The following is a 24,738-nucleotide window of genomic DNA, read 5'->3' as shown; positions in this document are numbered from 1 at the left end:
CCCATCCTCCGTAACACCATCTTCACTTCCTCCTCCCTCACCTCCTGCCAAGCAGAAGAAACAACCAGAAAATGGCCACTTCAGTTTTGTCATGAAGGCACGGCCCTGGGGTACCTCGTCCCTTGGCGTTTACTATGCGTGGCCTCTCTGGGTTTCCTCGAGTGCTTCTCCCTTGACCCTATGTTGGTTTTCATTCTGCAGCATGTCAGAACACTTTCGAATCTTTAAAAAGTAACAGGTCAAGTTGCACAGGACGAACTCTGATGTCGTCATGCTTGGAAAGGCCCCCAGGTTGGTGCGGCTTGTCTTTTTATCTCGTTCCATGGGATTTGCTGCAGCTACGTGCCCGAGTGTAGCCACCATCTGTGTCTTCTCACGAAAATCAATCTTACGAAATGATCCAGTGAAACACAAACGCTCTGGAAACAGTGTCATCTGCCACTGACCCATTCCAGAGAGGGTGCCACCAGGCCTGGTGAAAGCAACAGAAATGCAAGTGCTGACATTTCTTCTAGGTTTTTGCTTTTCACTCTCAACTGCTTTTTATTTCCATGTCGGAGAACGAGAGGAGAAGTGCATAATAGAGGACATTCCGAGTGACACATGGATAAGAGGTAGGTACCATGCACTCTGTTGAATGTTAAACTCAAAATGTCATTTTATGGGATTATGATGCTAACCACTCCATGAGTATGACACTACATGGCTCTCTCTCGATAGTTTATCAAGTTCTGCAAACCTAACGTGAAAATGGCCTTAAAAGTGAGTTGTATAATTCATAAAGTAGGAAGCCAGGGTGATACCACAGAGTCCAAGCTTGATTGGTCAGGTTTTCTTAAATAACGGAATCTCTGATGCTATTAATTATGCTAATTATGGCTGAATACTCAGAAGGTGGAGCCCCAGTGGCACAGTAGCTAACAGCTCGGCTGCTATAATCAAAATGTCAGCAGTTCAAATCCACCTGCAGCTCCTTGGAAACCCTATGGAGCAGTTCTCCTCTGTCCTATAGGGTCACTTATGAGTCGGAATCGACTCAGTGGCAGTGGGTTATTTTGATTTGGTCAAAAGAACGAACAAATCTGTCTTGGGAGAAGTACAATCAGAATGCTCCTTAGAAGCAAGGACGGCAAGACATACTTTGGACATGTTATCAGGAGGGATCAGACCCTGGAGAAGGACATCACGCTTGTTAAAGTGGAGGGTCAGTGAAAAAGAGGCAGACCCTCAATGAGATGGATGGACACAGTGACTACAACAATGCGCTCGAGCATAACAATTGTGAAGGTGGCTCAGAACCAGGCAGTATTTCGTTCTGTTGTACATAGGGTTGCTATGAGTTGGAACCAACTTGATGGCACTTAACAACAACAACAGAACCCTCCTTGATTATGATCCCAATGAAAATAAGCCTCGTTTAAGACTGTGGATTCTGAACAAGGCTGCCACTTAATAACTGTGTGCCCTGGGGTAAACTGCTTTACCAATCTGTTTCTTCATTTGTAAAACAGTAATAACAATACAGTAATAACAATACCGATTTCTTTTGGTTGCGATGACAGGTGCATTAATATTTGTAAGGCTTTTAGGACTGGGCCAGGCACACAGAAAGTGCTAAGTTTTTGCTAAGCATATTTCTGGAGCCCAGCTATTTCATCCCAGAGGAAAGCCTTGGCCTTCTGGATGAACAGCCCTGTTGCAGCTGGTCATTTTCCTAGGAATTTATGAATTATCAACCTGCATTTGAAGGGTGCTATGAGTCAGATTTGACTCGACAGACACGGGTTTGGTTTTTTATTGGTTTATTCGAAGGGGTGGAGGAGGAGTAGAAGGGACGGGAGTCCTGCCTTCTTGGCCCACCAGCTGGATGGGACATGGCCCAGGACACACGGTGACAGTGAGCCAGAGAGTTACAGGAGCCACTGGAGGCCTCCGTGGCAAACAGCAAATCCAGAGGGACAATGTTTCTGGTGCCTGAATTGAGGAGATCTCAATCGAGTCTGGCTCATGGCCCCTCAGCACTACCATAGCCGGCCACCTCATCCTAAAAGTCAAGAGCCACTCAGCCCTCATCCTGTCTGGATAGTGCCGTCCATCTGCTCCTTAACAAGCCCGCCTTCCTTGATTCCTCAGCTGTTCTAGTTTTTCGCGAACTCTAAATGCTTCTCTTCTCCTCCTGCTTTCCTAAGTGTCTGTGTCTGCTCTGTCTACTCTGTGGTCTCCTTAGCCACCACCCCTATGCAATTATTTAGATTGAGAGCTCAGCTACTTCAAGTTTCCTATAACTACAGGGAAAATTTGGAAACATGTCAGGTCCCACAATATAATTTTGATTTAAAAGAAGAGAATTTGGTCACAAAGCCACAGAACCACTTGTTGATTGGTTGTCTTAGAAGACATTCTGAGTCTGACCCTCCTGTCCCCACTGCTCCCAGGGCAGGAAGTGTTGACACGCTGCCCTGTGCACTTGGTGTCCTCGACTCAGCCTCCCAGGGGTGGCACTGCACCTTTCTCTTGCAAGGCAGTGCATTCCAGGACTGGTGAAATGGTGTTTACCTCCACAGTACAAAAACCTGCCTTCCCACAACTTTTATCCAATCATCTTTGCTCTGCCATCTGGGACCACTCGGAATAAACCTTATTTTTCTCATCTGAAAATCCTTCATACATCTGAACGCAATGACTCCACTCACCTGAGCCTTCTCTTTGCCGGGCTAAATGGCCTCATTTGCAGAGTACACGGTTTCAAGTCCACTGACTCACCAGGCATTTATGAAGCATCTAGTTTGTGTCAAGTTCTGAACTGGGGACTTGAGATCCGGCAGATGCAGGACAGGCCAGGTCCCTGACCCTGTTCACAATTCAAGTTTGACAGAGAAGACAGACAGTGAAGAGCAGCAGCAAGAGAGGGCAGAACCCCGCAAAGGGGAAGAGTGTCCAGTCCAGGACAGCAGCCAAGGAATGTCCAAAGCAGACAGGCATGAGGCCGGCTAGAGAGCAAGCTGTACAGACCGAGGCAGGAGGACGGAAGGTCCTGGCAAAAACGAGGGACATAAAAGAAAAGAGTGTTATGATTCAGACATGGAAAAATTGAGGATATAATACGGCAAATAGACCAAGGACAGAAAAACAAACAAAACTTCAACAATCAAACAAACAATCACTACAAGTAAGTCACGGTCCACATATGATGCTGACTAAACTGGGGCACAGCTTTCCGCGGATCCGAGTGGCCCCAGGAGGAGCCGGGACTCAGGCCTTGCACCTTTGAGCTGCAGAGGCTGTGGGAGGGTGCCTGCGTGTGAGAAGAACACTCTGGTTATCCTCTCCAGCTTTGTGTCACTTGCAAATGTGGCAATTTGGTTCTGTGCCAGCATGGATAGACACCTCCAGTTCAAAGGTCTATGGGAGCAGAATGAGTTCCTTGAAGGCATGAACTCCAACATACCCATTTTGTACCCCCAAAGCCCGTTGCAGTACATGGCACATGGGGCCCTCAGTAAGTGCTTTTGGTTTGAGCTGAATTAACAGGCCGGCAGATCAGACCGTGGATTTTGAGACTTCCAAGCATATTGAGCTGAATCCGTTAATCAGTCAACCAACTGTGGATTTATCTAATTTCTTGACTTGGCTAAAAAAAAAAAAAAAAAGATCAGCCCCCTGTATCTGCATCTTGTCCAGAAATGTACCACGCAAGTCCTTCTGAAATCCATCTCCACAGTATCCTAAGCTCTACCAGTCTAGCATTCCCACACAAAAGAGGAATTCAAACCAGGGTGACACAGTTTGTTCTCTGTGACATCACGAGGCTCACTGCCCTCCTCAGGAAGGGCTCAGGGATAGCTTGACAGCTGCCCAGGAACTAATTTCAAGCTCACTTGACAACCAAAGGTTGCTTTTTTACTCATGTTTCCTCCACTCTTCATTTTAAACACCACTTCACTCTCTCCCTCCTTCCCTCTCTCCCCACCTTCATTTATCTTCTTTCTCACTGTCTTAGACTGGCTTCTCTAGAGAAGCAAAACAAGTGAAGGGTATGAGAAGATATAGAGAAAACCAAAAACCTGGTGCCGTCGAGTCGATTCCAACTCACAGTGACCCTGTAGGACAGAGTAGAACTGCCCCATAGAGCTGCCAAGGAGTACTTGGTAGATTCGAACTGCTGACCTTTAGCAGCTGAGCTCTTAACCACTACCCAATCCAGAGACAGGTTTATATCAAGGCGATGGCTCACGCAGTCGTAGAGACTGCCAAGCCCCAAGTCTGCCGGTCAGGCTGGAGGCTCCTCCCGACTCACGTGGCCACAAGGGCTGGTGAACCCACGAGCGGGAGGTCAGACAGCAGACCTCTTGCTCACAGGCTTCAGAGGCTGATGAATCCCAAGACTGGCAGGTAAGCTGCTAGCTCAAGTCCCAGTGACTGGGGGTCGGATGAACAGGAGCCAGCTACAGGATCCGGGGGGAGCAGGGGCCAACAAACTTTGCCAGAAAGCCCACCTATATTGGATACGGGCCACACCTCCAAGGAAACTCCCTTCCAACCTATTGGCTGCTGAGAGCAGATCTCATCATGGAGGTGATTACATTATTACATAGCTACCAAACTACACCATAACTGCCAAGCCACTGAGAATCACGGCCTAGCCCAGCTGATACATGACTATAACAATCACACTCAGCAAATACCAACTGAGCATCTGCTGAGCATCAGTCACTGTTCTAGGTGCTAACGGTTCAAACTGAAAAATGAATAGAAAACAGATGAAGATCCCTGCTTTCATGGACCATACAGTCTCACTGGAAGAAAACAATAAACTAATAAACGAGCAAGTTATGTATCATATCAGGTGATAGGTGTGATGGAGAATGTTACAGTGGACAGTAAAAGAGCAGTATGACAGGGAAGTCCTCATGGATAAGGTGACATTGAAGCATCGATGCAAAGAAAGGAAGGGGCAAGCCACAGGGACGCTGGAGGCCCAAGGTGTGACTGAGGAAACAGAAGGCTGCCAGTGGAGCTGGGGCCAGCCTGAGGAGAGTGCTAGAAGATGAGGCCATAAAGGACCTTGGTCAAAGGACACAGTACAGACTTTGGTCTTTACCCTGAGTGAGATGGAAAACTTTGGAAGGTTTTTAGCACAAATTACACTTTAAATGGGTCAGAAGGCTGCAGTGTTGAGAAAAGAATGTAGCAAGGCAAGGGTGGAAGAGGGGACATCAGGTGGGAGGCTCTTGCCATAATCCAGGAAACAAGATGGGCTTTGATCAGGGTAGCTGTGGTCGCATACTAGATGTACTTCGAAGTTAGAGTCTACAAGATTGTCTCACAGAATGGATATAAGAGAGGGATTAGGGATGATTCCAGGGGTTGAGGCCCAAATAACTGGAAGAACAGGCTTTACAGAGATGGAGAAGACTACAGAAGAACACGGTTTTGGGTGGGGGAAATCAGGAACTCATTTTTGGATGTATTCATTTTTGTTTTGAGTTTTTTTGTTTTTAATTTATTGTGGTAAAACACGTATGATATTTGCCTTTTAAACCATTTTTAAATGTGCGATTCAAAGGCACCAATTACATTCACAATGTTGTGTCACCACTATTTCCAAAACCTTCTCATCACCACAAACAGAAATTCTGTACTCATTAAGCAATACCTCATCAATTTCCCCTCCCCATAGTCTCCGGTAATCTCTATCTACTTTTCGTACCTATGAATTTGTCTATTCTAGATATTTCATATAAGTGGTCATACAATATTTGTCCTTTTGTGTCTGGCTTATTTCACTTCACATAATGTTTTCAAGGTTCAAGTATCAGAACTTCACTCCTTTATGTGGCTGAATAATATTCCATTGCACTCATATACCACATTTTTCAGAACTTCACTCCTTTATGTGGCTGAATAATATTCCATTGCACTCATATACCACATTTTCTTTATCTGTTCCTCTGTTGATAGACATTTGGTTGCTTCCACATTTTGGCTTTTGTAAATACTGATACTATAAATATTGGTGTATAAGTGTTTGAGTCCCTGCTTTCTATTCTTTCATGTATATGCCTAGTAGTGGTATTGATGGGTCATACGGTAATTCTGCCTAACTTTTTAAGGAACTGCCGAACTCTTTTTCATAGCAGCTGAACTTTTTTATATTTCTGCCACAAATGCATTGTTGTTGTTGTCATTAGGTGCTGTCGAGTCTATTTAGACTCAGCGATCCTATGTACAACAGAACGGAACCCTGCCCAGTACTACACTATCCTCACAATCGTTGCTATGTTTGAGCTCATTGTTGCATGAGGGTTCCAATCTCTCCACATCTTTTCAAACACTTGCTATTGTCTATCTTTTTTATAACAGCCATCCTGGTGGGTGTAAAGTGGTATCTCATTGTGGTTTTGATTTGCATTTCCCTAATGACTAATGATGCTGAGCATTTTTTCATGTACTTACTGACCATTTGACATATCTTCTTTTGAGAAATGTCTATTCAATCCTTTGCCCACTTTCTTAATTGGGTTGCTTGCCTTTTTGTTGTTGAATTGTTAAAGTTCTTTATATATTCTGACTATAAACCCTATCAGATATATGCTTTGCAAATATCGTCTGCCATTCTGTAGGATGTCTTTGCACTTTCTTTAAATGTCCTTTGTTACACAAAATTTTTTTTTTTTTGTATTTTGATATAGTTCAATTTACCTATTTTTCAATTTGTTGTTCATATTTGTGTGTGTGTGAGTGAGTGTGAGAGAGCTAAGAATCCATTGATAAATCCAAGGTTGTGAAGATTTCTCCCCATGTTTTCTTCCAAGAGTTTTATGCTTTTAACTCTTTTATTTAGGTTGTTGGCCCATTTTGAGTCAATTTCTGTGTGTGGTGTGAGGTAGGGTTACAATCTCATTTTTTTGCATGCGAAAATCCAGTTGTCCCAGAAAAATGTTGAAGTGGATGTATTAAACTTGAGGTGTCAACTGGCCATCTAAGTAGAGATTGTTGAGTATGCAATAGGATGCATCTGTCTAGAGCTCAGGAGCGTGTAGCTGGAGATTTAAACTGAGGCACTGTCAGTGTGTGTTGTTGGTACAGGGTATGGAATCATCTTACAGAAAGCAATTTGGCCTTTGTTCTTTCGAGAAGTACCAACACCTGTGGCCAATGAGTGGGGGCTCATCATGTAAGCAAATGTGTCTCAGGTTCCTGTCCTTTGCTATTAGCTGATTGGAAACCCTGGTGGCACAGTGGTTAAGAGCTACAACTGCTAACCAAAAGGTTGGCAGTTTGAATCCAAAAGGCACTCCTTGGAAACCATATGGGGCAGTTCCACTCTGTCCTATAGGGCCACTATGAGTTGGAATTAACTCAATAGCAATGAGTTGGTGGTTTTTTGTTGGTTTATGCTGATTGAAATAAGATGGACACAGTTGCAAGGGAAACAGAAAGTGGCAAGTGTATTATCTGTGCAAATAAGAAGTAACATGGGGTCTAGTGACCAGAAGACTGTGAGCTTCCCGAGCTGGGGACTTTGGGATCTTTCATGGGGAGACTGCTTCCAAGTCTTACACCTCAGTCTCCCTTAGCCCGCCCATTCTTGGAATTCTCTTCCTCTGTCCAAGTTTGGGAGTCTGAATGCCGAGTCATCTTGGGCCTGATGTACTGGTGGGTGGACCTCTTGCTCCAAAATGGGCTCCGGGTACAATAAAAAAAAAAAAAACGGGTATAATAGTGGGCTATTAAATGTGCTTCCCTCCAGAGGAGGGAGGTTCTGAGGTCAGATTCTGTGCAGGTGGGGGTAGCTGGTTAGAGCTTCTTCTCAAGGTACAGCCTTCTGGCCTGGAAAATGTTACTAAGAAAATGTTGCCGGGAGGGTATCAGTGGTTAGTTATGAAGAAAAGGGAGTTAATGGACCTTGCACAACAACTCTGTCCCATCTAGGGTGACTCTCAAAAGCCTTTAGCCTTGGGGCACCTCCCAGGAGCCTCTAGCTACGGTTCTAATCAGACCAAGAGGGACTCCCTGGGGCCCGATGCTGACCAAGCATCATGAGGCATGACGTAATTTATCATGGCCATGTGGTGAGGCCAATAAGAGCCCTAAAAATGGAAGCTCAAATAGAGCTTCCTGGTTGGTAACCATGCACAGAAAAGGGTAACACATTCTTCTTTGGCAGTAGTGTCACCTGCCTATGCATGCCTCCCCCTGGGTCGTTCCTCAGGCCAACTTGGCGAGGCCCAACCCAGCCAGGGTACAGAGACCACTGCCCGGCCAGCCGTCCCTGGCACGGAAGGGTGGAGGGTAGTGAGTTCTGAAACACTGCATAAAAATTTTACTGACGGTCATTTTTGTGTCACCCCCGTAATAGTGTCACCCGTTGTGGTACGCACTTCCTACGCCCCCCTAGTGACGCCACTGCCGCTACATCTTTCTCCTGCGGGGCAGCTGGTGGGTTTGAACTGCTGATCTTTTGGTTAGCAGCCAAGCACTTTAACCACTGTACCACCAGGCTCCTTATACTATCTAAAGCCTCCACGATATTCATCATCCAGTAAAAAATTATGAGACATACTAAAAAGAAAAAGAAAAAAGAAGACTGAATAACTGAAAACCAAAATATAAAACAGGCAATGGAAAAAGATCATTCAGAGAGAGACTGTAAAATAACTGTTAATATGTTAAGGAGAATAGAGAAAAAGATAAAATGGATGAAAAGATGGAGCCTTTGAACAGACCATTGGAATCTCTAAAAAAAATCAAATGAACATTCTAGAAATGAAAATGTAATATCTAAAATTAAGAAATGATTGGATGGATTGAAAAAAAGACTTGGAAAAGAAGACTGGGTTAGTGAACTGGAAGAGGCATCAATAGAAAAAACAACAGTTTTAAGAGACAGGAGGATGACAAATGGTCTAACAGATTTAATTGCAATTCCAAAATTAAATGAAAGAATGGGGGAAAAGCAATATTCAAAGATACAATGGCCAAGAATTTTTGAAAATTGATGAAAGATATCAACCCGCAGATTCAAGGAGCTCAGAGAATGCCAAGGAGGATAAATGAAAGGAAAATCACACATAGGCATATCATAGTCAACTTACTCAAAGCCCAATGCAAAGAGAACATTTTTTAAATAACCACAGAGAAAAAACACATATCACCTTAAGGACTAACAATAAAAATTACAACTTTTCAACAGAAACTATGGGAGCCAGAAGTCAATTAAATGACATCCTCAAAGATGCTGAAATAATAATAAAAACCTAGATTTCTGTACCCAGTGAAAATATCATTCAAAATGAAAAAGAAATGAAGATGTTTCCAGACAAGCAAAAGCTCAGAGGTTGTTTTAGCAGCATACCTTCACTACCAAAACAAACAAACCTGTTGCCGTCAAGTCAATTCCAACTCATAGTGACCTAGTACAGAGTAGAACTGCCCCATAGGATTTTCAAGGAGTGGCTGGTGCATTTGAATGGCTGATCTTTTGGTTAGCAGCCGAGTTTTTGACCACTGCGCCACACTATGAGAAACACTAAAAGCTTCAAGCCGAAGGCTGGTGGAAGTGAAGAGATGAAGGAAGGAATAAGAGTGAAAAAAAAAAGGATGACTACGTAGGTAAACTTAAGTAACAACTGACTATTTAAAACAACAATAATATTGCTTGTGGGGTTTATAACATGTAAAAGTAAAACGTATGACAACAATATCACAAAGGAAGAAAGAGGGTAAATGGAGTTAAACTGTTGAAAGATTCTTGCAATGATCAGTAAGTAGTTAAGTACAATTTAAGGAAGAATTTAATACAACAAGGACACATCACTAATCAATAAAATAACAACAAAAGAATGTAGACTAGAGAAAAATGAAAAAAAAAAACCCATCAATCTAAAAAAGGCAAGAAAGGATAAATAAAGGAATAGGAAGAAAATGGGACAATTGGAAAACAAATGGCAAGATGGTAGGCTTAAATCCAACCATATTTTACATTAGGTTAAGTGTAAATGGATTAAAACTAAAAAACAAACAAACAAACCAATCTAGTTAATTTCGACTCATGGTGACTCCGCGAGCATCGGAGTAGAACTGGGCTTCATAGGGTTTTCAATGGCTTGCTCTTTCAGAAACAGGTCAACAGCTCTTTCTTCTGAGGTGCCTCTGGGTGAATTCAAAGTTCCAACCTTTCAGTTAGAGATAAACTAAATACTCCAATTAAAAGACAGACTGGATTAAAACAAAACAAAACTACATGCTATTTCCAAAAGAAACTAAATATAAGGAAAAGTTGAAAATAAAAGACTAGAAAAAGATATACCATGTAAATATGAGCCAAAAGAAAATTGGTGTAGTAAAACCAGACTTTAAGAAAGTATCTTTTACTAGAGTGAAAGAAAAAAAGAGTGAAAGAGGCACACAAATCACTAATGTTGGGTTTAATAACTGAAACATGTTTTGGGAGTGTTTCCCACTTCGCTGTTACGAGCTTCATTTAAAAAATAAAACGGAGCATGAGGGACCATAATTAAGTCTCTATTATTGTCATTTTTTCCTTTTCACTATGATTGTATCTTTAATCATCGGTCTGATGTATCAAATAATGTAATAAAAAAAAAATAGCATACCCCAAAACAAAATTCTGAAACATTTTTTTAAAATCTCTTGGATGAAAAAATTTCATTGCATTATTTACTCTATACATTTTTTGTTTATAATATGTTGCAAGCCCCTATTTTTAAAGCCAGGACTTGGCTCAGTTCATCTGCTTGCAATGTGACCACGTCAGTAAGTGCTGTGGGCCAGGTTCTTTGGCGTCTGCCATGGCTAGTCTGCCTCGACCAAGAAATGACTTTGTTTTCACCCCCTTGTCTAACTGAACCATTTCAGAACCTTCAGCCGACTGAATATCCCTTGACTTGCACTTAGTGCATACTTGATCCTAATGCGAGTATCAAACACTGCTTGGTTAAAAAGTGCTGATCCAAAATATGCTTGTATTTAATTTTTAGATCATCATTAAAATGAAAGACAAGTATAAAAAATCTTTTGAGGATCTGTGGGAATCTGAGAAAATGTCCAAGATTTCCAGTTTCAGAAGAACACACACCAGTTACGTCATGTTTCTCTCTTCATAGTTCTTAGGACAAATGAAGTCCAACAAAACACATACATTTAGAAACCCCTGGAGGGATGACGTCAGGGTCAGTCATCAAAATCTACCTTAAGAGTTGTTTTTGCTCATTAGGACTAAAAATAGCCTGCAAGAAATGTGAGAAGCTGGCCTGCCATCTTCCCCATGTGGAGGTAGCTAAGAGCACCACAGACAAACAGACTTTGGAGACGAAGAGATATGATTTGAAATTTACTTTTATTGCTTAATAGCTGGGTGACTTTGACTTCTGTTTCCTTGTCTATAACCTGTCTTGAAGTGGCAGCACCTGGCATCGTTCTTAACATGCAACAGGTGCTCAGTCAACACCAATTCCCACCCTTGTGAACTCTTGTCTCTACGCCTACACATCTGTCATTTTGTCGTACTGCGGGGGCTTGTGTTGCTGTGACGCTGGAGGCTATGCCATCAGTATTCATGTACGAACAGAGCCACCCGTGGCGTGCAGGTTTCAGCTAAGCCGCCAGACTCAGACGGGCTAGGGAGAAGGACCCCAGTCTAAGACGGGCTAGGGAGAAGGACCTGGTGGTCTACTTCTGAAAAGCAGCAGCCAGTGCAAAGGTTATGAACAGCAGGGGAACCCTGTCTGATACAGTGCCGGAAGATGAGCCCCTCGTGTTGGAAGGCGCTCAGAAGACGACGGGGGAAGAGCTGTTTCCTCAAAGTGGAGTCGACCTCAATGGTGTGGATGGAGTTAAGCTTTCAGGACCTTCATATACTGGTGTGGTATGACTCAAAATGAGGAGAAACAGGTGCAAACATTCATTAATAATCAGAACATGCAACGTATGAAGTATGAATCTAGAAAACTGGAAACAATAAAAAATGAAATGGAATGCATAAACATCCATATCCTAGGCATGAGCGAGCTGAAATGGACTGGTATTGGCCATTTTGAACGGACAGTCATATGGTCTACTATGCCAGGAATGACAAACTGAAGAGGAATGGCGTTGTGTCCATCGTCAAAAAGAACACTGTAAGACCTATCCTCAAGTATAATGTTGTCAGTGATGGGATATGATCTATGCACCTACAAGGAAGACCAGTTAATATGACTATTATTCAAATTTACCCACCAACCACTAAGGCCAAATATGAAGAAATTGAAGATTTTTACCAACTTCTACAGTCTGAAATTGATTGAACATGAAATCAGGACGCACTGATAATTACTGATGATAGGACTTCAAAAAGTGGAAACAAAGAATAAAGATCGGTAGTTGGAAAATATGCCTTTGGTGATAGAAACGACACCGGAGATTTCATGATAGGATTTTGCAAGACCAACGACTACTTCATTGCAAATACCTTTTTTCCACCATTTCACCAACATAAACAGCAATTATACACACCCTCGCCAGATGGAATAGACAGGAAGCATATCAGCTATATCTGTGGAAAGAGATGACAGAAAAGCTCAATAGCATCAGTCAGAACAAGGCCAGGGGCTGACTGTGGAACAAACCATCAACTGCTCATATGCAAGTTCAAGTTGAAACTGAAGAAAATTAGAACAAGTCCACAAGAGCCAAAGTATAACCTTGAGAATATCTCACCTGGATTTAGAGGCTACTTCAAGAATAGATTTGATGCACTGAATGCTAATGACCGAAGACCAGACAGGTTGTGAAATGACATCAAGGACATCATACATGAAGAAAGAGGTCATTAAAAAGACAAGAAAGAAAGAAAAGGCCAAAATGGAGGTCAGAAGAAACTCTGAATCTTGCTTTTGAATGCAGAGTAGCTAAAGTAAATGGAACAAATGATGAAGAAAAGAGTTGAACAGAAGATTTCAAAGGGCGGCTCTAGAAGACAAAGTAAAGTATTATAATGACATGTGCAAAGACTTGGAGTTAGAAAACCAAAATGGAAGAATACACTTGGCATTTCTCAAGTTGAAAGAATTGAAGAAAAATTCAAGCTTCAAGTAGCAATACTGAAGGATTCTAAGGGGAAAATATTAAATGATGCATCAAAAGAAGATGGCAGGAATACACAGAGTCACTGTATCAAAAAGAATTGGTACACTTCAATCATTTCAGGAGGTAGCATATGATCAAGAAACAATGGTACTGAAGGGAGAGGTCCAAGCTGCACTGAAGACACTGGTGAAAAGTAAGGCTCCAGTAATTGACAGAATACCAACTGAAATGTTTCAACAAAAGGATGCAGTGCGGGAAGCGCTCACTCGTCTATGCCAAGAAATTTGGAAGACAGCTACCTGGCCAGCTGACTGGGAGAGATTCATATTTATGCCCATTCCAAAGAAAGGTGATCCAACCGAATGCAGAAATTATTGAACAATATCATTACTATTGCACGCAAGTAAAATTTTGCTGAAGATCACTCAAATGTGTTTACAGCAGTATATCGACGGGAACTGCCAGAAATTCAAGCCAGATTCAGAAGAGGAAGTGGAATCAGGGACATCTTGCTGATGTCAGATGGATGTTGGCTGAAAGCAGAGAACAGCAGAAAGGTGTTTACCTGTGTTTTATTGACTATGCAAAGGCATTAGACTACGTGGATCATAACAAATTATGGATAACATTGTGAAGAACAGCAAGTCCAGAACACTTAATTGTGCTGATGAAAAACCCATACATGGATCAAGGGGCAGTCTTTTGAACAGAACAAGGGGTTACTGCGTGGTTTAAAGTCAGGAAAGGTATGCATCAGGGTTGTATCCCTTCAACATACCTATTCAATCTGTGTGCTGAACAACTAATCCAAGAAGGTGGACTACATGAAAAACAGGGCATCAGGATGAGAGGAAGACTCCTTAACAACCTGCATTATGCAGATGACACAACCTTGCTTGCTGAAAATGGGGAGGACTTGAAGCACTTACTGATGAAGATCAAAGACTACAGCCTTCAGGATGGATTACACCGCAACCTAAAGAAACCAAAAATCCTCACAACTGGACCAATAAGCAACATCACGATAAAATGAGAAAAGATTAAAGTTGTCAAGGAATTCATTCTACTTAGATCCACGATCAACATTCATGGAAGCAGCAGTCAAGAAATCAAAAGATGAATTGCATTGGGCAAATCTGCTGCAAACAGACCTCTTTAAAGTGTCAAAAAGCAAAGGTGTCACTTTGAGGACTAAGTTGTACCTGATGCAAGGCATGGTGTTTTCAATCACCTCCCATGCAAGCGAAAGCTGGACAGTGAATAAGGAAGACCAAAGAACTAAAGCCTTTGACTTGTGGTGTTGGTGAAGAATATTGAATATACCACGGACTGCCAAAAGAAGGAACAAATCTGTCTTGAAGAGGTGCAGCCAGGATGCTCCTTAGAACTGAAGATGGTGAGACTTCGTCTCACATACTTTGGACATGTTACCAGGAGTCCAGGACACAATGCTTGGTAAAGTAGAGGGTAAGTGAAAAAGAAGAAGACCCTCAACAAGATAGACTGACACAGTGGCTGCAACAATGGGCTCAAATATAGCAACGATTGTGAGGATGGTGCAGGACCAGGCAGTGTTTCATTCTGTTGTGCACAGATCGCTGTGAGTCAGAACTGACTCAACGGCACCTGACAACACCACAATGAGGATCTGTCCCAGCTTACCTACAGACATACCTGTGACTCTGACCGTGGCTCAGGCTCTCCACGGAATTAAGAGAGATTGTCTAAGAAGCCGAGAAGAGCCCTGCGTTCCCCAGCTGGAGGCTGAGGGAAACAATACAGGACTTGTATACCATAAACAGTGCCAACCAAGAGCTCTGTAGCTAAGCCCAGGATAAGAAAGCCTTGCTCTGTAAACTTGCTTGGAAACCTTTGAGCCTGAGAGATGTTCTGAACAAATTGTTTGTTTTTCCTAGTTCTTCACAGTAATGTTCTTTAATAATAAATTTCATATTGTCTTGAATGAAAAAGGGAGAAAGTGTTCTTAATAATAAATTTGAGAGGGAAGGATAAGAGGAACAACGAGGAAAAATTCTGGTCCAGGGCAACTGTGTAAGTTATTAGAGCATGGAGCAATAACTTTTAATGAGTTTTAAAACCACTTACTTGCTGGTCCTTAGAGGATTTCTTTTGTTGTTGTTGTTAAACAAAGCTGTTAGTTCCATATAAAAGAAAGGCACTGAGAGAAATGGAAAAGTTCCATGGAGCATAGTGATCACAATTCTTCATTAAAAGGAAAATACTTAGAATTCAAAATCAATGAGCAAAAATTCTGCTCTTCCATGTTCCCTTTCAAAGGGTTCTCACCTACGACTCATGAACTCTGCCAAACTACCCTTTTTTTTTTCCCCACAGTGCAAGTTTTATTAAACACTAGGGGACAGAAGAAGATTAGGACACATGAAATGGGTATGATCATTCGTTATTCCACTGGGACTAGCAGACCCCACTTACGTTTTCATGGAAAACGTGCATAACCACACCTTAGAGTTCTCCTGGGTTGGGTGCTCTCAGAAGCAGACTCTGAGCCAAGGATTTGAGTGACTCATTACAGAAATGCTCCCAGGAGGAGGGAGGGGCAGAAGCCAGGCAAAGGTACGATTTCAAGTGAACCCCAGAATCACCTTGAGCCCTGGGGGAGCACTGGAGCATAAGATGTACCGCCATTTGTCTCGTGTCTAGGCAAAGAATCTGGGCCTTTGTACTCTCATTCCACTCAGTAGCTATTGGCTGAGGGTGGGGAGTGGGTGGTAAAACTCATGGACTTCTCCCATTCTCCAGAAGGAAAGGTGGCTCCATGCCTGAGGACACCCCTCTGAGGGTGGCAGGTCACAGTGTGAGCCATTACCAGCAAAGGATGCCAAAGCCAGGGGTGGCCAGAGTGGAAAATGATCTGAAGAGGCCTGGGTGGGGCATCAGCAGTGATGAGAACAGCAATCACGGCTTGCTGTTTTCTCCGTGGCCACAGAAATGTGCTTTTGTTTCAGGAGGGTTACTGATTTCTCTTAACCACCCTGCCTTCCCACAGGCACTTTGCTAATATCCATGGTTTCTAAAGACAGTGGTATGGGAATTACAGTAAATTTTCCTTTGTTGTTGTTGTTGTTATGTGCCATTGAGTTGGTTCCAATTCATAGCGACACTATGTAAAACAGAATGAAACACCGCCCAGTCCTGCGCCAGCCTCACAATTGTTGTTACGCTTGAGCCCATTGTTGTAGCCACTGTGTCAATCCATCTCATTGAGGATCTTCCTCTTTTTCTCTGACCCTCTAGTTTACCAAGCATGATGTCCTTCTCCAAGGACTGACCCCTTCTGATAACACGTCCCACGTATGTAAGACGTAGCGTTGCCATCTTTGCTTCTAAGGAGCATTCTGGTTGTACTTCTTCCAAGACAGATTTGTTCGTTCTTTTGGCAGTCCATGGTATATTCAATATTCTTTGCCAACACCACAATTTCAAGGCATTCAATCTTCTTCAAATTTTTCCTTAGTGATGAAAAATCCACTACTCAAAAAAAAAAAAAAATCAAATACCTAAGGATAAATGTAAAGATGTGCAAAACCTCTACACTGAAAATGACAAACCATGATGGAAGGCTACACTGTGTTCATGGGATAGGAAAATGGACAAAAGGCTTAACAGGTGCTTCTCAAGAGAGATGATCCAAATGGCCAGGAAATGGATAAAAAGGGATTCAGCTTTGTTATTTATCATGAAAATGCAAAGTCAAATGAGGTGCCACTACATAAAACGCCAAAATGGAAAAGATGGAAAATAGCAAGTGTTCAAGTGGCTGTGGAGGGCTCACAAACTCCCAGCCATGAATTGGCACCACCATTATTTTTTCTTTTGCCAGTTCAGCTTTTCACAGGTATACAACTTATTGTCAGCAACTACACAAGGCACCACCATTTCAGTGTCTGCTAAAGTTGGACATGGGCACACCCCGCAACCCAGGTAAATGTAGGTACGTCTCCAACAGAAAAGCATACATGTGTTCACCAAAAGACAGGCCCGAAAATCTTCGTTGCAGCACTATCTGTGAGAGCCAAAACTGGATACTGCCCAAATGCTCATCAATAGAAAAACGTAAAAAAAAAAAAAAAACTTTTCTATTCAAAGAAGGAAATACTAAATAGCAATAACAATGATATGCCTCCATATAACATAGATGAATCTCACAAACACAACGTTGATTAAAAGAAGCCAGACACAAGAGTACACGCATTTATATAAAACACAAAAACAGACAAAACTAATCTCTGCTTTTAGAAGAGTCGGGGTAGCGGTCACCTACTGGGTATGGGGAAACAGAGCCACAGAGTGGTCAGCACCCTGTCCAAGACTGCACAGCTGGTAAACTGCAGAGCCAGGATTCTGAGTCCCTGTCCTTTACCAGGGAACCCTGCTGGCAGGGAGAAGCAAGACAAGGCATCTTGTTGTGTTAGTGTTCACGTTCTGTAGATATGCCTTTTGTCACATCGGTTGCCTTACTCACACTGTACTGAAGGTATTGAAGAGTTCTTTCTGGGGCATCGGGGCCTCTGAGGCTTACTCGGCCCACAAACAACGCTTCTCTTCTGCCACCTAGTGGCAGTGGATGGACATGACATCTGCTTCCCTCCCAGCTCAGGACCAAAAGGTTGGGGGATCATGGTGAAACCAAGCAGAAAATCCCTCATTCACTCTGAAAGCTCGTGGCAGTATGCCAAGGACACTGGCATTTTAACAACGGCTCAGCTGGCACTCTCATTCAAAAACCTTTGTTGAACATGTATATGGGACACTCATTCATCTCATAAATATTTATTGAACTTCTATCATGGGGCCAAACACTGTCCTAGGCTTTTTTGCCAGGGCCTAGAGATCCAGAAAGAATAAAATACGCCTCCTGCTCCCCAGTCCCTTACGGACTAGATGAGAGAAGGACTACCAGAACATGCTGTATAGCCCCATATGGGCAAGTGTGGGGATGACAAGAGCAAAGTCCTAGAGAAGTAGCAGGATGTGGGTACAGGGGCTGGGCACTGACACCACAGAGCACTGTAACCATCACAAGAGGGAGGCAGAGTGAGGGAGTTGTAGGGAGGTTAGAACATTTGATGGTGGAAAGGTGGAGACCGTGTCTATTTCCACCTAAGAGGCGGAGGTGGGGATGGGAGGGTGCCAGAAGGGGCTCAGAAGCAAAGACACACCATGAACCAGCGGTTTTGGAAAATGGAAAGCACACATAAGAGAGATTGCCAGGTGGCCATAAACGTAGAAAACCATCAGTCAGCTTGGCTGTGTGCTTTTCTCCGGGAATATTCAGCTACTTCAGCAAAAGTGAGGGACAGGGAACAGTCGGGCCTAATCAGGTTTAGGGTCTTGTTGCTAAGTTGATAAATGTGTCACATCTATTCTGCTTCTGTTGGGTGGAATCATCTACGAATATCACGTAAATCCTGCCGGCTGATGGCGCTGCTCAGTTCTTCTGTATCTGTGCTGAGTTTCTATGGATTAATAGTAGTTCAATTATTAGAGGAGTCCCCAATTATGGTTGTGGATTTACCTATTCCTCCTTTTAGTTCTGTCAGTTTTATTTCATGTATTTTTCAGCTCTGCTGTTTGGTACATTTAGGATGGTTATGTCTTCTTGGTGACTGACCTTTTTTTAACATTTGTAATGTTTTTCTTTGTAATTTTCTCGGCTCTGAAGCCTACTTTATCTGATACACATAGAGCCACTCAAGCTTTCTTTTGATCTGTGTCACAATAAATACCTTTTTCCATTCTTTTACTTTTAACCTACCTATAAACCCTTTGTTGGTGGGTTTTATAACATTATATTCAAACTGAATTTCTGGTATACAGCATACTGTTGGGTCATTTTAAAAAACCCATTTTGACAATCTTTGCCTAGTCTCTGTTCAGACTACTTACACTAATATTTAACTATTAATATGCCATGATTTAGGTCTGCCACTTTATTTGTTTTCTTTTTGTTCCCTGTTTTTTGTTCCTGATTTTCCAAGGAGCCCTGGTGGCACAGTGGTTAAGTGCTCAGCTGCTAACCAAAAGGTCAGCGGTTTGAACCAAACTACCAGCTGCTCTGTGGGTGAAAGATGTGGCAGTCCGTTCCCATAAATATTACAGTCTTGGAAACCCTATGCGGCAGCTCTCCCTGTCCCACAGGGTCACTATGAGTTAGAATCAACTCAATGGCAATGGGTTTTGTTTTCCTTTTTCTGTCTTCCTGTGGGTTACTTGAACATTTTGTGATATTCCATTTTGCTTTATCTATACCGTTTTTCACTATATGTCTTTGTGTAGTTTTTATTAGTTGTTGCTCTAGGGGTTACGACATATGTACTTAACAGTTTACTAGTATCCATACTATACCACTTCGAGAAGAATGTAGAAAACTTACCACCACTGGGATTCCTTTAACCCTCTTCCCACTTTGTGATATTAAAACCCATTGCCCTCGAGTCGATTCTGACTCATAGGGGCCCTACGGACAGGGTAGAACTGCCCCATATGGTTTCTAAGGAGTGCCTGGTGGATTTGAGCTGCTGACCTTTTGGTTGGCAGCCATAGCTCTTAACCACTACATACCCAGGGTTTCCTTTGTGATACAGTTGTCTTAAATATTATCTCTACATAACCTGGTGGTGTAGTGGTTAACAGCTACGGCTGCTAACCAAAAGGCTGGCAATTCAAATCCACCAGGCACTCTTTGGAAACCCTATGGGGCGGTTCTGCTCTGTCCTACAGGGTTGCTATGAGTTGGAATCAACTCTACAGCAATAGGTTTGTTTTTTTGGGCTATATACACTGAGAACCACATCAGACAAAGTTACAATTTTTTTCAATCGTCAAACAGAATTTTAAAAATAAAGCAGAAAAGAGTAGTCTATGGTAGTTCACCTAGATGTTTAATCTTTCTGTTCTTCTTTTCTTTATTCCTGATGTTCAGTTTCCTTTCATTATCACTTCCTTTCTGTTTGAAGAACTTCCTTTTGCAGTTCTTTTAAAACAGGTGTTCTGGTGACAAATTCTTAGTTTTTCTTGATCTAAGAGTGACTTTATTTCACCTTCATTCCTGAAGGATATTTTTGCTAGGTACAGAATTTTGAGTTCATCATTCTTATCCTTCAGCATTTGAAAAATGTGCCATTTCCCTCTGGCCTCCATGTTTCTGAGGAGAAATCTGCTGTCATTCAGTTTTTGTTCCCCTATCAGTAATAAAGCGTTTCTCTCTGGCAAATTTCCAGATTTTTTTCTTTATTTTTGAAAAATTTGGTTATGATGTAGCTGGGGATAGATTTCTTTGGGTTTATACTTTTTGAGGTCCCTGGGGTTCTTGAATACATAAGTTTATGTCTTTCACCAAATTCACCAAGTTTTCAGTCATTATTTTATCCAACATTTTTTTCAGCCCTGTGCTTTTTCCTCTCTTTTGGGACTCCAATGGTATAACTTCTTGACCTTTACTTATTGTCCCACAGAGTGATGAGGCTCTGCTCTTTTTTTTTTCTTTCAAATATTTTCTGTTGTTCAGAATGAATAATTTTATTGATCTAGTTTCAAGTTCACTGACTCTTCCCTGTCATCTCCCTTCTCATATTGATTCTATTCAGTGAATTTTTACTACAAATATTTTGTTTTTCCTGTTTTAATGTGTACATTTTGTTCTTTTTATGTCTTCTACTTTTTTTTTTGATGATTCTTTGTATTTTTCCACTTATTTGAAGGGTGTTCATAACCACTGTTGAAGCATTTTTATGCTGGCTGCTCTAAAATTCTGGTAAGATAATTCCGACATCTGCGTCATCTCGGTGTTGGTGTCTGTTAACTGTCTTTTCTCATCCAAGTTGAGATTTTCCTGGTTCTTGGTATGGTGAATAATTTTGGATTATACCCTGGACATTTTGAGTATTTTGTTACGAGACTGCTTCCTACTTAAATATTCCATTTTAGCAGGCAGTCAAACCATTTAGTTCAGAATACACATCTTAATACTAATTTAGTTCTCAGAGACTTTGCACTGCCATTCTGGCCTACTCTGTGTGCTACTTAGAGGCCAGTCTGAAACCTGGGTGGTATTCCAAACCAAAATTCAGTTCTCAAAGCTTTTGCTGCATTGACTCTGATCGGTTTTACGCATGGGCCACGTAGGGGTATGTGCAGGACTTCGTACACAGATTTATAGAAGCCTTTCTTCAGCTCCCTCCTCTATGTAATCCTCTCCCAACTCCCTAGTAGGGAGGATGTTTGCTGCCTCTTCATTTTCCTTCACTAGTGCAAGGTGGTCATGGTCAAGGGCTCCACCCCATAGTCTCCACAGCTGCAGCAGCCAATGGGAAGGGGGAGGAGTGCAACTTGGTTCGTGGTATGCATCTGGAGTGGGACCAGTAAGGAGAAAGAAGCTCCACCCTGCGGGGTCATCCTATTACAGAGCCTCTGGCTAGGGAGAGCAGGTTTTTCTTGAGCTGGTCTTTTGTTTTTTGGGTCTGCAGTCACAGGTTGCAAACTGCTCTAGTGCCCAGGCCAGGCCATACATCAGGTGAGGAAAACAAACATGAAACTCACTGTTTAGTCATCCTTTGAGTCTCACGGCCTTTAGCCAGTTCACCTTCTTTTCTCCACCTTTCAGAGTCCTCTGACAGTTGCTTTAAGCATTTTGTCCAGTTTTTAGCTGTAATTAGTGGGAGGAATAGGATAGAATGTACTTATTCCATCTTGTCCAGAACCGACAATGATGCCTTTTTAAAGAGCTTCTTGAGATGGACCGTTTTTAAAAAATTATTGAATATACATAACATACATTTAACAAACTTCTGAGGGGAAAAGGCCAAAACCAAAAACCAAACATACATTTAACAAACTTCTGAGGGGAAAAGGCCAAAACCAAAAACCAAACCAAGCCTGTTGCCGTCAAATCTATTCTGACTAATAGTGACCCTGTAAGACGGGGTAGAACTGCCCCATAAGGTTTCCAGGGAACGGATGGTGGATTCGAACTGCTGATCTTTTGGTTAGCAGCCAAGCTCTTAACCACCAGGCCACCAGAACTCCAGGAAAAGGCTAGTACTATTCAAATGGATGCCCAAGACTGGAGTCATTCTAAAGCACTGGCAGGGCTTTCAGGTCTTTGTTCAAACGCCAGAGAAGCTGTCCCTGACTTCCCTACCTAACACTACTGCAAAGTTCCCCAGCACTGCTATCCCCGTTATTGACTTTTCTTATAGTATTGTTAACACCATGCACATTATATATTTATTTGCTTGTTGTCCATTTCCTGCCTATATGAAAGCTCCAGGTGGGGCAAGGACATTGTCTGTGTTGCTCACTGCTGTACCCCCTGCTCCCAGAACCTGCTTTGTCGAAGGTGCTCATATACTTGACAAACGACTGGGTCAATGAACAGACATACTTTCCTCAGAGCATCATTTCGAGAACTGAATGAGATAATGCACGTTAAGTGCTTAGTACAGTGCCTGGCACATAATCAGGACCCAATAAATGCCATTTTTTCATCTCCTTTGTACCTTTCAAGCATATAGAGGGTGAGGAAAGCCATGTGACAGATACCACATACTACTAGGAGGAAGTTGAAGAATGCTGGGCTAGAGAAGGCACTTGCAGTGATCCAAACTTTAGCAGGAGCCTTCAGAGACAATGAATGGAAGGATACAATGGACCACATCTATGCTTTAGGGAGGAATTCTGCCAGAAGTACAAAGGATAAGTTACGGGAGGAAGAAATTGAAGGCAGGAGGACTATTGGGAATGCTGGAAAAGGTCCAGGAGTTACTATATCTCTCAGTCCTGGGCCACATGGAGTTCATATCCTAAGGAGAAAGCTTTCATAGGTCTATTTTCAACAATCCTCATAACCCCAAGACTTAGACAGGATATGTATCACCCCCATTTTTCTGAATAGGAAACCATGGCTTAGAGTGGTGAAGTGACCTAAGTCACCTAGTCAACAAGAATGAAAACTGATCCAAGAACTCAATTCTTCCTCTGTATTTAAGTCTTTCTACTCTGTTACATGACCTAATTATCAAGCTATAAGCTATCCAAGCAGTCAGAGTATTCTGTGATTTGGGTAAATTGAAAAAGACAAATCTAATTTAGCAGTAATCACCTATAACCGTTTCTTAACATTTATTTTACAATAAATGTATTATATTTTTGGAACAGGGGCTTTCAAGATCCAGCAATGGGACATGGGCAGACATGACTTCCTTGAATCTGCTCCTGGTTTGGGAATGTTTGTGACCGTTACAACGTATCATGATGAGGTAAGACATTCTTCTCTGTTTTACTAGTAAAATTTTTCATTTTGTAAAAATTCATGTGCCCTGAGTCCCCACAAAGTTTTTAAACTTCTAAATATAGGACATAAACACACATTAAACAGCATTCATAATTTTTAATATATATTTTTTAAAAATACTAAACCCGTTGCCATCAATTCAATTCCAACTCATAGCGACCCTATAGGACAGAGTAGAACTGCCCCATAGGGTTTCCAAGGAGTGGCTGGTAGATTAGAACTGCCAACCTTTCAGTTAGCAGCCATAGCTCACCGTAGCTCTTAACCACTGCACCTCCAGGCAATGTACATAGCGCTGAATAAAGGCACCACACAGAAATATAAAAAGTTCCTGCTCTCAATGAGCCTATAGTCTAGCTGAGGAGCAAAGACAAACTTTTTAATATAAAAAAGCTAAAAGACAATTCAAATGTTAGATTCATTTTTGTCACCTTGGGCCTTCTATTTGTCATCTTAAGGTCTGCTCGTCGCACTGGGTGGAAGGAAATCTCAGGGTCATGGCATCTCTCTGGTCTTACACAGGCCAGATCTCCTTTGCTGTGCAGCCTCACACAAGCACAAAGGTCAGGCAGACCACCTCCTCCCTCCTCACGCCCTGGTGGGTGCTTTCTGTAAGGCAGCAGCCTCTGGTCTGCTGGGTCTCACAGGATTCTTCCTCACTACATGTTAGCTATTGTTGTTGTTGTTAAGTGCCTTCGAGTTGGCTCTGACTCACAGCGACCTTATGTATAACAATGCAACATTGCCCAGTCCCATGTCATCTTCATAATTGTTGCTGTATTTGAGTCTATTGTTGCAGCCACCAAGTCAATCCATTTCATTGAGGGTCTCCCTCTTTTTCACTGACCCTCTACTTTACCAAGCATGATGTCTTTCTCCAGTGATTGATCCCTCCTGATGATATGTCCATAGTAAGTAAGACGAGGTCTCACCATCCCCGCTGCTAAAGAACATTCGGGCTATACTTCCTCCAACACAGATTTGTTCATTCTTCGGGCAGTTCATGGTATATTCAATATTCTTCACCAACACCACAATTCAAATGCATCAATTCTTCAATCTTACTTTTTCATTGTCCAGCTTTCACATGCATATGAGGTGACTGAAAACATCATGGCTGCTCTGACAGGGATCACAATAGAGGGTCCCAGACAGAGCTGGAGAAAAATGTAAAACAAAGTTCTAACTCAAAAAGAAAAATCAGACTTGCTGGCCTGACAGAGACTGGAGAAACCCTGAGAGTATGGCCCCTGGACACCCTTTCAGCTCATTAATGAAGTCATTCCTGAGGCTCACCCTTCAGCCAAAGATTG

At 42.3% G+C, this 24,738-nt stretch overlaps 1 protein-coding gene across 1 annotated transcript in view; it reads left to right on the top strand.

The window, feature by feature from the left end:
• Positions 1–470: 470 nt before the first annotated feature.
• Positions 471–24,738, top strand: part of LOC126077325 (transmembrane emp24 domain-containing protein 11-like) — a 29,495-nt gene continuing 5,227 nt past the window's right edge. The window contains exons 1-2 of the mRNA XM_049886560.1: positions 471–614; positions 23,290–23,390. Coding sequence (XP_049742517.1) covers positions 491–614; positions 23,290–23,390 — 225 coding nt within the window. The 5' untranslated portion in view covers positions 471–490. The remainder of the gene's footprint in view (positions 615–23,289; positions 23,391–24,738) is intronic.

This window comes from Elephas maximus, chromosome 5 (genome assembly GCF_024166365.1).
Source record: "Elephas maximus indicus isolate mEleMax1 chromosome 5, mEleMax1 primary haplotype, whole genome shotgun sequence".
Taxonomy (NCBI): domain Eukaryota; kingdom Metazoa; phylum Chordata; class Mammalia; order Proboscidea; family Elephantidae; genus Elephas; species Elephas maximus.
This window is presented reverse-complemented; position numbering and strand designations above follow the sequence as displayed.